Source organism: Ammodytes marinus (genome assembly GCF_949987685.1).
Source record: "Ammodytes marinus genome assembly, chromosome: 18".
Lineage (NCBI taxonomy): Eukaryota > Metazoa > Chordata > Actinopteri > Uranoscopiformes > Ammodytidae > Ammodytes > Ammodytes marinus.
Window position 1 is genome coordinate 6,697,583 of NC_137222.1, and position 12,098 is coordinate 6,709,680.

Below are 12,098 nucleotides of genomic sequence, written 5' to 3' on the forward strand. Positions count from 1 at the left end.
GTTTTATACGTTTTATTTCATACTGATCTGTCCAACACTGGTAATAATGACAAGCTAAGTGTTGTGTTGTGTTGTGTTGTGTTGTGTTGTAGGAGACGACCTGAGAGAAAACAGGGATGAATTCTCTCTGCGAAGACTGAGTAGACTTCATGTGAACCGTGCTTCCCAGTCTCTCTCTGTGAATCACCACACACACACACACACACACACGCACGCACGCACGCACACACACACACACACACACACAAACACATACACACACACAGATCCCACCCTAATGAAGCAAAGGTGATTGTGCATTTACGATTATTGGTGCAATCATGTGTTCTGTTGCCAACAGAAGAAAAATGTGGTCTGCAATTTCTCTATCTATCTATCTATCTATCTATCTATCTATCTATCTATCTATCTATCTATCTATCTATCTATCTATCTATCTATCTATCTATCTATCTATCTATCTATCTATCTATCTATCTATCTATCTATCTATCTATCTATCTATCTATCTATCAAATTACATTAAAAGAAAAGAAAACAATATATGAATGAAACATTTCCATTTCCAAACACTTTAAAGGTGTACATCAGCAGACAGAGGGCACAAGATCATAACCTTTAATGTGATGGATAGGCCTATTGTTCTTTTAAAATTCAGACTTTATGATTATAAATACCAGCACTGTGTTATACTGCAGGCTTTAACACAGAACACACTCTCTAAATGGCTTCCATTAATCCCTATACTCACACACTCACTCTCTTACTGTGGATAGTCCCACCATCTCTGTCTCTCTCTCTCTCTCTCTCTCTCTCTCTCTCCCTCTCTCTCTCTCCATCAGTCCCCTCATCGCCACTGCCCTCTCAGCCACTCAGTGCCGGGCTCAAGCTGAAGGAGCGCTGTGGGCTCCACACACACACTGAGGAACACACACACAGGATCTCAGGAGCAGCGGAGACTCCTCAGCCTCAGCACACACAGCCCGCTCAGGTTTGACAACTGACTGCAGCAGCCGCGCTACAGCGAAGAAGGAGCCTGGAGATACTGTACCGCTAGACCCGGACACCATGCACCTCTGAGAGCTTCCACACACCGTCCTTTCATTGTCTAGCTAGCCTTAGGGGAGTGAGAGAGAGAGAGAGAGAAAAAAGAAAGTCTGCAAAATCACTTTCCTTGCCCCGCTGAGGTGGACCGAGCCGAGCGTCAAAGGGATTTTTTTTCCTTCACTTCTTTTTTTGGGCAGCCCGTTTCTTTCTCCTTCCGCCTCACGCTACTCGATTTTTTTTTTTACTTTTTTTTTTTTTTACCCTTGGAAAGAACGCGCTGCTGCGGTTTGTCCCGAGTCTACCTGCTCGTCCAGCACCCATGAATTCAGATAAAAATGTGTCCTACCTCGGCAGAGACACAGGCATCATGCGGAAGAGAGCTTTGCTCCTTCGGAAAGGTTGCAGCTTCGAGATAACGAGGTAGGTACTCCTTATCTTTTTGGGAGGGGAAGATGGAGTGGGGGGCGTTTTTCTTTTGGTACATACAATTAGACGATCGAACCGGCGAGACTATCCCACAGAAACATCAATCCACTCCACACAAGTGGCCACACAATGAATGCCTTTCACCTTGTGTATAACCCGGTGCTTTAGCCAAAATCTGCCGTGTGTGCGCGCATTGATAAGGAGAGAATGTTATCCAAAACATATAATGCAGGCTATCCCATAGAGAGTGCGGTCCTATCAACGCCTCTGATTTTCCACCTCCATGGTTCAAATCCCACCCTAGTGATGCCTTTTGTTCATCTTATCTTTTTTGGGATCTCAATTCCTATTGGAGTGGTTGGATGGGGAGGGGGGAGCGTTACGCACGGGTACATCTCGTCTGCACCTGACTCTCTTCAGGGTTGACAAAGCTGCTTAAAATGGTCATTTCATTTAGCTACTAAATCAGGTGTTGATTGGGCAGTCCAGCAAACAAGGAGCCCCAATTCTGTCATGCGCCATAGAGCATAGGGCTGAGGATACGCAGGGGTTTAGTTCACCCTTAAAAAAAAAAGGAAAAGAAAAAAAATGAAACACCACAGGAGATGATGTGAGGGATCATAGTTTTATGTCATCAAGGCACAGCTGGACACTTATGAGTTCACACACATCCTGAGGCGACAGATACATGGAGGCAGGGGGTCCTGGTGGCATATAGACCACATGATGTGCAGCTGATATGACTTCATAGCATGATACAACTGTTTCTTTTTTTATTCGGCAAACCTCCCTGGAGGCTCCTGAGATGTGTGTCCTGCAGGATGACACCTGACTGTGTGGATGTGATGCTAACCTGTGTGGTCTCTCTTAAAGGTGTAGAGTCAGCCATTCTGGAGAACGCTTGTTGTCAAAATCCCTTTTCTGTCAAAATCCGTCAATATCACCTGTGTGTGCTGGGAAAAAAAAACCTGGTGGTAATACACAGCCTAGGCTCTGTAAACGGGTATGTAAACGAAGGGTATGTAAACAAAGTGGCCCACTGTAGCTTGCAACATGGCAGTCTACAGAGCCTAGGCTGTGTATAAACACTGGATTTTTTAGCAGCGCACACACAGTATGGACAGATAGCGGATTGTGAGGAGATATTCACTGAATTTGACGTCAAGTCTTCTCCAGAATGGCTGACTTCACCTTTAAGTCATCCGTCAGAAGCCTGTCAATGTACACGGTGTATAAGTAAGTAGCTGGTATTATTTGAAGGCTCTTACTTTCACTGATGCCTCATTGCATAATCACTCACATCCTATAGCTGGGAATTGTTTTGTCAAGAACCGGTCATAAAGCTAATAGCACATGACGCATTTAATAAGCTTAGAAGGGTTGTCATTAGGGCTGGGATCGTTTTCATTATCAATTAAGCTGCTGACTTTTCTCTCAATCCTTTGATCCACAAAACAAACACTCTAAACACACACACACCATTATAGGCGTATCCTGTTCATTTTTGAATGCCGTATGCACACACCATGGATGACTTTGGCTTGTCGTGCCTTACACAGGGTCAAAATTGGTGATTGACATTGGATAAAGATGGTAATCCAATATTGTGTTGAACTATGTTGTGTTTGTGTGTGTGAAAAACGTCCAATCCAGTTTCCTATAGCCCATTGTGACATCAACAAATGTGTTGTTATCCCAGGCCTACAGTCCAAACCCCAAACATATTACATTTGCTAAATTAAAAGACATTCTCACATGAAAATGTGCTCAAGAAAATGATTCAAACGATTCATCAATTACCAACAAAGTTTAATTAAGATGAATTTTCTTTCCATTGACTAATCATTGCTGCTCTACTTTTCATTATCACGGTTATATTGTCTTTAGACTATTGTTCTGATCACACCACACCGCTACACTCCCAGCTCCGCTGTAATTTCCTGCTTATCCAGACCTATCTGCGGAGGTGTGCAGAAGTGCAAATTCCCTTATGAATGAATGTATTCATCGATCTTATGGCTGATTACTTTGTCTCAGTGCGTGTTTGAGATGTCTCGATCCGGTCTACCTGGTCCCACTTTTCTAAATAGAGGCATGTACTGCATTCCGGGTGCATGCGGCGGGGGTGAAATTTGGCCAGATTTGTGCCAAGCACTTACCTTCAAATTAAACATCCCTTCTAATTACCTTGATTCATACCATGTAGTAAAGGGGCTTGTTGCCTCCCTCAGTATGCCGGGGACCGGGAGTCGCACAGCAGGGGCTCCAGGCTGGCAGACTGTCTGTCAGACGCACACAACACACGCACGCACGCACGCACGCACACACACACACACACACACACACACACACATACACACACACAAGTTTAACAGACAATCAATCAGAGCCGGGACTGAAGTGCTTTGGGGGGATGTGAGAGACACTCCAGTAAAGGGCTGCGGCTGAGGAGTCTGTGTATAATTCAGTGTGCTGCAGAGATGCATGACCAAACAGACTCCAACTCATTTGGACAGCTTTATAAGGACAGACACACATGAACACACACAACATGTTAGAAAGCTGCTTTCACATGCATAACGTGCTCTCACACACACAATGGCTGGAAGTGTTTCCATATTTTGGCCTGTGGACATATGTCATGAGGTGGTTTCATCTAGACATTGATCTGCACTATTTTTCTCCTCCAGGCTGTAGACACAGTCTCAGTGAGAGACAGTGATGGAAGAAGTACTCAGATCCTTTATACATACTTACTTATATATATAGTTAGACCTCCTGTGAAGAACGTTTTAATGTTTATGAAACAGTCAAATTTTTCCTTTGATGATCATTAATGACCTGACACAAAATGGGACCATCAGGGAACAGAAAACTATATTTATACACTGTAGTTATTATTTATGCCTTTGCATTGGTCCGATATCCCGGGAACTCAGACAAAACGATTAACGACTGACATAATGGAACATCCTGTGTTTTCTGAACAGTACTAAATCAAAGTTTACTTTGTTTAACCACTGTCATATTACGATTATTAATCTTACGTTCACACACATAAAAACATGACCTCATTGCAATTCATCCTGCAGTCTCTCTTTCATTCGTTTCCTTAACAAATGCCGCTGGCACAGCCTTTGGCGCTAGTGTCATAAAAACAGTACCGCTTTTGTCCAAAGGTGCTGCTAGAATGAAACTAAAAAAATTTTTTTTTTAAAGTTCGTCGTAGCCACTTTGACAAAAAGTACCAATACAATAATGTGAAAAGTCCTCTGTTACAAGTAAAAGTCCTGCATTCAAATTTGGGCATGTGTTGTGAAAAAATGACATATTGTTATGTACGGTATATGACATCTATTCATAAGTACTAGCCTTACTTTTGGCTGTTGTTGCTGGTCGCAGTTGAGCTGATTTGAAGTACTTCATACAGTTAGGTAGTTAAGTAAAGTGATTCCCAACCTAATGGTCTTCTGTCTCTGAAGGGTCACACGATCATTTAGATGTTATGTGAGATGATAAATGAGGCAGAAAAGAAGAAAAGACAAGTTCTGCTACAAGATGTTCTATTCATTTCTCTATAGTTTTGCTTTTTTTAATGTGAAGTTTTAGATATTTGACCTCTGTGGGCCTCAATATTAATGAGACGATTAGAGAAGGTTAGAGGGGAAATGTCCCTTTGGTGGAACTGCTAACAACCTCACAGACATATTCAAATGTTACAAGGAGGCCTCACAGCTTGACATGTTGGAGGAGGTCACCGGACAAGAAAGGCTGGGAAGTGGGAACCACTGATTTTAATATAATGAACCATGTATAGTACTGTGTAATCGGAAAAAGTACAGCTGTAAAATAAACGTGGTAAGGTAAAAAGTGCAATATTTCCTTCTGAAGTGTAGTGTTATGGGTGATGTAAAAGCGTCTCAAATTTGTATTTAAAGGTGCATATATGTTACTTTAGGTTAGAGAAGTGAGAATTTTCTAAGGTATTCTCTCAATTAAAAAAAACTTCTTTGCAGGAAAATTGGATCCCTAGAACACTGTTTGATGAAAACTACCTAAAAAGTTACTGTTTCACTGATGTTATAAATTAGAAGTATACAGTGTAAAATTGTCGTTATCTCTGGGCTAATGTTGTGATGCTAATCTGCTTTGGGATAAACACATCACATCACATTATTATCGTCGACTGTGTTTTGGGCACTGCTTCATGGTGACTAAGCCTTATCTAACAGAGTCAGCAGAGTGCCAGTTGGCAGATATTCTCACTGACAGCAGAAAGTTGCAGGTGAAAGCTGAAAAGTTTAATGGACTTGCGGCCGTTGGTGTGGCCTTTTTTCCTTCTGTTGCTGTGGTTGTAGTTTGTTGCAAGTGTGTTTGTAGCAAATGCATGTGTTTGTATCTGTGTGTGTAACATTTGAGTGTGTGTGTGTGTGTGTGTCCGCATTTGTCACGTCCTAAATGGGAAACTCCACCAATTGTTCGCATCAATGTGACTGTTTATAGCTTTGGGTGAAGTAATACTATGTGAAATAAGTTGTATAAAGCCTTTTGTGCACTCTGAAAAAAATGTGTGAAGTCTGTAGCACTCTCCTCATCTCAGTTTGAGGCTACATTTGCCATACTGGATTGCCGGCGGTCAAGTTGTACTGTGGGTGTTGTGGGCGCCAGGTTTGGATGATATCTCTCATCCTGCTGCATCGTTTTTTTTTTCCTATCTGTTGTGAGCCTAACCAAGTTATGAGGTAGAGCATGGATGAAAAGAAAGACTGCATTGGATCGATAAGATATCTGTCTGGAAGTGACATTTCCTGTTTTTTTTATTTTTTTATTTTATATCTATGGTTCGCAATATCTGGCAATAGTTTTGTTTTATGTACAATATATTTACCATCGTTTTGTTGCTGCTGCTGCAATATGTTTTCTTTATTTTTGTGCAGAGTAGAGTATGTTGTGTGTGGGGATATATTGGACCAGAATCTGTGAGGGAACGTCTTTTGTGTTGATGTCATGTAATTCCGTGGGGGATGGGCCACTTAGTGGAATGAGCCATAAATAAAAGTTAACTCATCCATCAATTCAATCATTTTTATAGTAGCACAAAATCAGTGGAGTGCTCTTTTTAGAAATGTGAGCTCATTATGCCGGTGCAGAAACAAGCACACACAACTTTGGGCAAGTCTTTTGCCCTTGAGGTTTGCGCTAGAGTCTGGACGTCATCCAGGAACATCTAATCCCATCCTCTTTAGTGTAATTTTCCATTCATTTTCATAACAATTGTGGTGTGTCTCCTTGAGACCATCGACTCCGCCTGTCACTGAACTCTTGGCTTTGTCTTTCCGTCTCCAACCACTTCCAGTCAGCTAGTTGGCCTGTTGTGTGTGAATGGGATTAAGCTACATGGTGACTCCTGAAGGGTTCCAAGAAATCACTGGCTCAGCTCTGACCACCAAACTGGCAGAACACACTCCAAAGAGACAGTGCCAGAGAGACAAAGGGAAATTATCTGAATGGGCATCGCTCCCAAGCCTTGAAAAAAACATAGCCTGTACCACGAACCTGCAATCATACAAACACCGACCACTGTTAGAAGGAGTGTTTCTCTCTCTCTGATGAAGCCTGTATCAGAAATCAGGAAAGGTCAGCAAAGTGCTTTCTATGAATTCAATGGCAGCATCAGCAGATTCTGATGCGGTGGAAACTAACCTCACTGTTTGGAATCTCTGCGTTCGCTATTTAATCCCGAACAGAGCATTTGCAGTTCATTTAAGGAAAGGCATGCGCTGGCAGGGAGCGGTTCCACTGCATTAGCGGACCGCGAGGGGAAGAGAAGCCCATTTATCATCAGGCTCCTAACGCAGGGCAACGTGTGATTAGAACGTGTTACCTTGTGGTTTAATTTTGTAACACTGGATAGCCTAACAAATACGATGAGATAGGGAGCCTTTTCACATTGACTGTCGGAAGGAAAAGATTAGGTGGGACAGCCTAAATTAGTTCGCTTTGAAATGTTTGCTGTTCATTAATCAATCCAGCCCCCCCTCTCTTTGCTTTCACCTCCCATGCGTGCCTCCTTTCACTCACCGAACAAAAAGCTTCTCGTGAGGCAGCGATAACTTTAACCTGCCACTGCGGCTGCTTCATTAACAGGGCAAAAAATAGGTCCTCGGAGGGCTAGAGCCACAGCAACTGTGACACACTCTTTGACTCGCTCGCCCTCTCATCTTCCTGTCTCCATCACTACATAGTTCATTTGAGTGCATTGTTGAAATGCTATCAGTTTCTTCGTTAACCTCTCCCGCTGCCAGTTTTATGCCCGGTTTTGCATGACTGCCAAAATGACATGCAGCTTTTTATATACACTCCTTTGCCATTTAATGCATTAACTAAGAATTTAGCCTTAACAATCACTAGAATGTCTGTTTCCCCTTCTAAAGTGCATGCAATTTTTCGGCAGGCATGCAGAGCACCGGTACCACAGTATTCTGTGCCCTGCTGTTGCCAGGGGGTTTCGCAGCAGCTCGGTGCTTGTCGGATTGGCACAAGGCTTGCTTGAGCCAGATGCAGCAGAGGTGCATCGTGCTGCGTTCACGTGCTTTGGAAAGAAATGTTCCAGGGACATTTTTGAGTAGAGTATGTGTGCCTTTTTTTCTTTTTATTTAAGAGAGAGTGGAAAAAAAGGAGAAGGAAATATGTATTAGGGTTTTGCTCTTGTGGTTTCCTGGTGAAGCTTTTACAGTTAAGGCTTCAAAGCAGTGTGCGAATGAAGAACATGTGTTTTGAATGTCAGACATGTTTTCTATTTGAATGTTTTTTATATAAATGTGAGATTACGCTAACAGGCCAGACGTGGACAGGACCATATTGATGAGTTCTCCACCGCACAGAGTGAAAGTGGTTGTAATCTCCGTCTGCGTTACCGTCTGTCATAAAACACCCAGCGGGGAGTTGAATTGATGGACTTACTTGACATTTTTGCTGACTTCAGGCACTCCTCCGCCTTGCTCACTGAATGATATGGAGCTCTCTCTCTCTCACACACACACACACACCTGTGTCATGCTTTTGAATGACACAGGTTAAGGCACAAAAACTACTAAATGTTGGTTTAGGTTGAACTTACTACATCAAGGTAAGGGGAACTTCAACATCAAAAGAAAGCGAATGTTTACTGTTTGAAATGGGAAATGAACTACAGCCCCAAAGGTTAATGCCTGGCATATTTTTTTACCCATTCCTACGCTACAACCTCCATCTGTGGACTTACAATTTATAATAGCTACAGTCGGTAGTGCTGCATCACTTGCACATTCATCATCACACACACATGTCGTTTTGGAGGCATTGGCCAATAAATGTTTTGATTTATTCCGTCACTGTTTGGTAACCTCAGATTTCATGGGGACGTCTTCAAATTGCTTAATTTGTCCAAACAACCTGAAGATATTAAGTTTCCAATCGTAGAAGAGAAAGAAAACCAGGAAATATTCCCATTTGAGATAGGGTGTGTTGCAGATTCAGGTGTATTATGCTAGTAGCGGCTCATGTAGTCTCAAGCCGCTAGCCTAACGCAGTGATAAGGAGGTCTGATAAACTCACTTCTTTTTCTAACTTCATGCCAACAGATTTGTGTTGGTTTTCAAACTTGTAGCCTTCAGCCCCAACCAAAGCTGCCCCCAATGACATCACTTGAGACAATTTGTCAGGCTTTGCGCAGCTATTTGTAGAGCCGCAAAAGGCTTCATGCAACTATTTTCACATGTAGCACTCTCTCAGACCTGTAAACAGACTTTGATGCAGATTTGCAGACTAATCATCTCATCGTTTCATCTCTTAAGATGTTGCTGCCAGGGGTTATACATGCACTGTGGTGGTGACATTTTCTGACATTTCTGATTTCCATAAAAGATTGTTGCTGGGAAATTGAAAAAGTGTGTAAAGCCAGTTCTGCTCTGCTCAGACATACAGTCATTCCCTCAGTGAGGACTGATAAACACTGGACTCTAATCACTCCCATATGTGGCAACATAGCTCAGCACAACCCGGCACAGTTCAGCCATGCGCACAATGCAGCGCACCAGGCTCATTTAGACAAAAAATAGATTCAAATTACTAGAAAAGAAAAAAGAGAAAGAAAAAATCCTTCGCTTGATTACAGCCCTATGTAAACTCTTCTTCTCTTCCACTGGAACATCTGCTTCCATTTAGGGCTTTAAGAGACACATACCTACACATTAAAATGCACTGTGCACTGCTCCGGGAAGGCTCGGAGGCTGGAAAAACATTTCCCATTATAGTTGGCTTGGAATAAGCCAAAGTTGTACTTAACGCAGGGTATCGGTTGAGATGTGGCCATCTCTCAAGCACAAGCCACAAGCCACTGGCACACAAGAGTCATATTCTAAGGGAGTGTTTTCTTCTTCTTTTTTATCATCACAAAGTTGTATAAACTTCCCCTTTTTTACCACTTTCCTTGTCATGATGCAAAGTGAAAGTGTGTGTACATTGATGTGTCAAATAACTGAGCAGAATATGAAAGTATGAAAATATCAAAGGAATTCTGCACCGCATATAGGCACAGTCTGTGTGTAAGCTTCACACCAGCCCACTGCCCCCGTCATAACCCGATCCAGGAGAGACGGAGGAGGAAATGGAGCCCGTGAAGGGGTTACTGTTGTACATTTTTACCCTGTGGTTTCAAAGGGAGGCCAGCCAAAACCTCTTCTCGGCTAGAGAGTGAGCAACAGAAAGACAGGGGAGAACGAATTAGGGATGGAAGAAGTGCACTTTGAATGTATGTGTAGAAACATGTAGGAAGGGAGGGTTTATTTTCAGCAGAGGTTGTAAAGATGTGGCTCATATGAAGTTGTTAAAGTGTGGACTTTGTTTACAAAACTGCTCAAAGGGAGTTTTCCCCAACTGTAGGCCTCCTTTATGGTACATGGATTATATTGCAAATACCAAATAAGCTAAACTATTTGATTTTTTTTCCGTCTGAGATTTTTTAAAACCCATGCCATGTAGAAGACACAGCTTCATTCAAATGTTTTCAAATGGAAAAATAAATGCATCTTTTTTGTAATGCTTTTCTTTGATAAAGAGCAAAGTCTTTAGGATCCGCACTCCCTCCCATGTATAGATCTTACATTTTCTAATCTGTAATCAAACAAGAAGCAGAGCAACATGTGGCACAGGGCCAAAAAAGATACATATGACTTTTTCCAGACCCTTATATCAAGATAACTTATTGAGAAACATGACCATAAGGACATGCATTACATGCTATAATGTTACACAATTGTTTACCATCTTCAGTTTATCATATTATTATGCTAAAGTTTCCTTGTTTTTCCAGTCACATTTTCACTTTCATTTGACAGAATGAAAGCTAAGGGGCGGACAGTTGAAATGGGGAAAGAGTGGATGGTATGACATGCAGCAAAGCCAGCTGGAATTGAACCTGTCACATTGTGGTAATATGGTATGTGCATAATCACTCAGCCACCAAGGCACTCAATGACAATATATAATTAGCATATACACATGTGTTCAAATATCTTCACATATCACATATTTTTTTGACCTGATGTCGGTGCTAGACGAAAAGTATCGACAAAGGTATTATAATTCATCATCTGCGGCAAAGTAATGTGTGTATCATAATGGCAATCCATCTTGTAGAAGTTAATTATCACGAAAAGCTATTTGATACAAACTGATTCGATTTGAAACTGATTTCATCCTCTGAGGACTATAAATGTCCATAGGAAATGTCATGTGAATCCATCTGATAGCTGTTGAGATATTTGAGTCTAGACGGGGTGGACCAACTGAAATTGCCATCCTTGTGAGGTGCTAGGTTGCTAGCATAGCAGGGCTAAAACACTATTGAGAGCATATTTAAAGGTGCTGTAAGCGGAATGGTTCTTTTAGCTAACTTCCTGTCTGTTACTGCAGTTAGCAGTCCCCTCGCTCGTCCCTACGTCACCACATTAATGCACTGCGGTCTTCAAGCAGCGAGTTCTCTAGCATCATCTCAGATCCACAAGTGTGATAAAACATGATAAAAACCATCAAAACAGACATTGGGAATGATTTTTACCTGTTCCGCCATTGTAGGAACATAAACATTCACCCATCTGTCGCTCTGGCGTGCACCGGCAGTGAGACCATGAGTGAGACGGGTGTCGGTTTGTAGCGTTCTCTCTTGGATATTAATTTCGGGATCCCCGAAAAGTTTATTTGCCGATTACGAGCAGCTGACTGAGAGATCGGCTTTATGAACGTGCACATTATGTAAGTGATCACTGTATGAATAAAGAGCGATTTAGCACTTATATTAACATAAATAAATCGCTGACGCTTACTTCACCTTTAAGCATAGTTGATGGTTTAAATACATGTATCTTATTTTAGATACTACATTCCAACAATTCATGTGTTGCTTCAAGGTTAAAGGTAGTTGCTTGTAACACAATACAATTCAATGATGGAGATGTAATATGATAGAAAAATGTGGACAGTATTCGCTCTAAAGAGGGAAATGGAACCAGATTGAATGGTTTAGGTCGTTCCCCACTCATAGTGAAGACAGTGGCAGTGAGAAAGAACAGATCCCACAATCTGCT

At 41.9% G+C, this 12,098-nt stretch overlaps 1 protein-coding gene across 2 annotated transcripts in view; it reads left to right on the forward strand.

Annotated features, from left to right (window-relative positions):
• The first annotated feature begins 1,343 nt into the window (after nucleotides 1-1,343).
• The window catches only part of garnl3 (GTPase activating Rap/RanGAP domain like 3), a 68,692-nt gene continuing 57,937 nt past the window's right edge, over nucleotides 1,344-12,098 (forward strand). For both annotated transcript variants that reach the window (XM_080046338.1, XM_080046339.1), the window contains exon 1: nucleotides 1,344-1,467. In XM_080046338.1, the coding sequence (XP_079902464.1) occupies nucleotides 1,367-1,467 (101 nt within the window). In that variant the 5' untranslated portion in view covers nucleotides 1,344-1,366. The remainder of the gene's footprint in view (nucleotides 1,468-12,098) is intronic.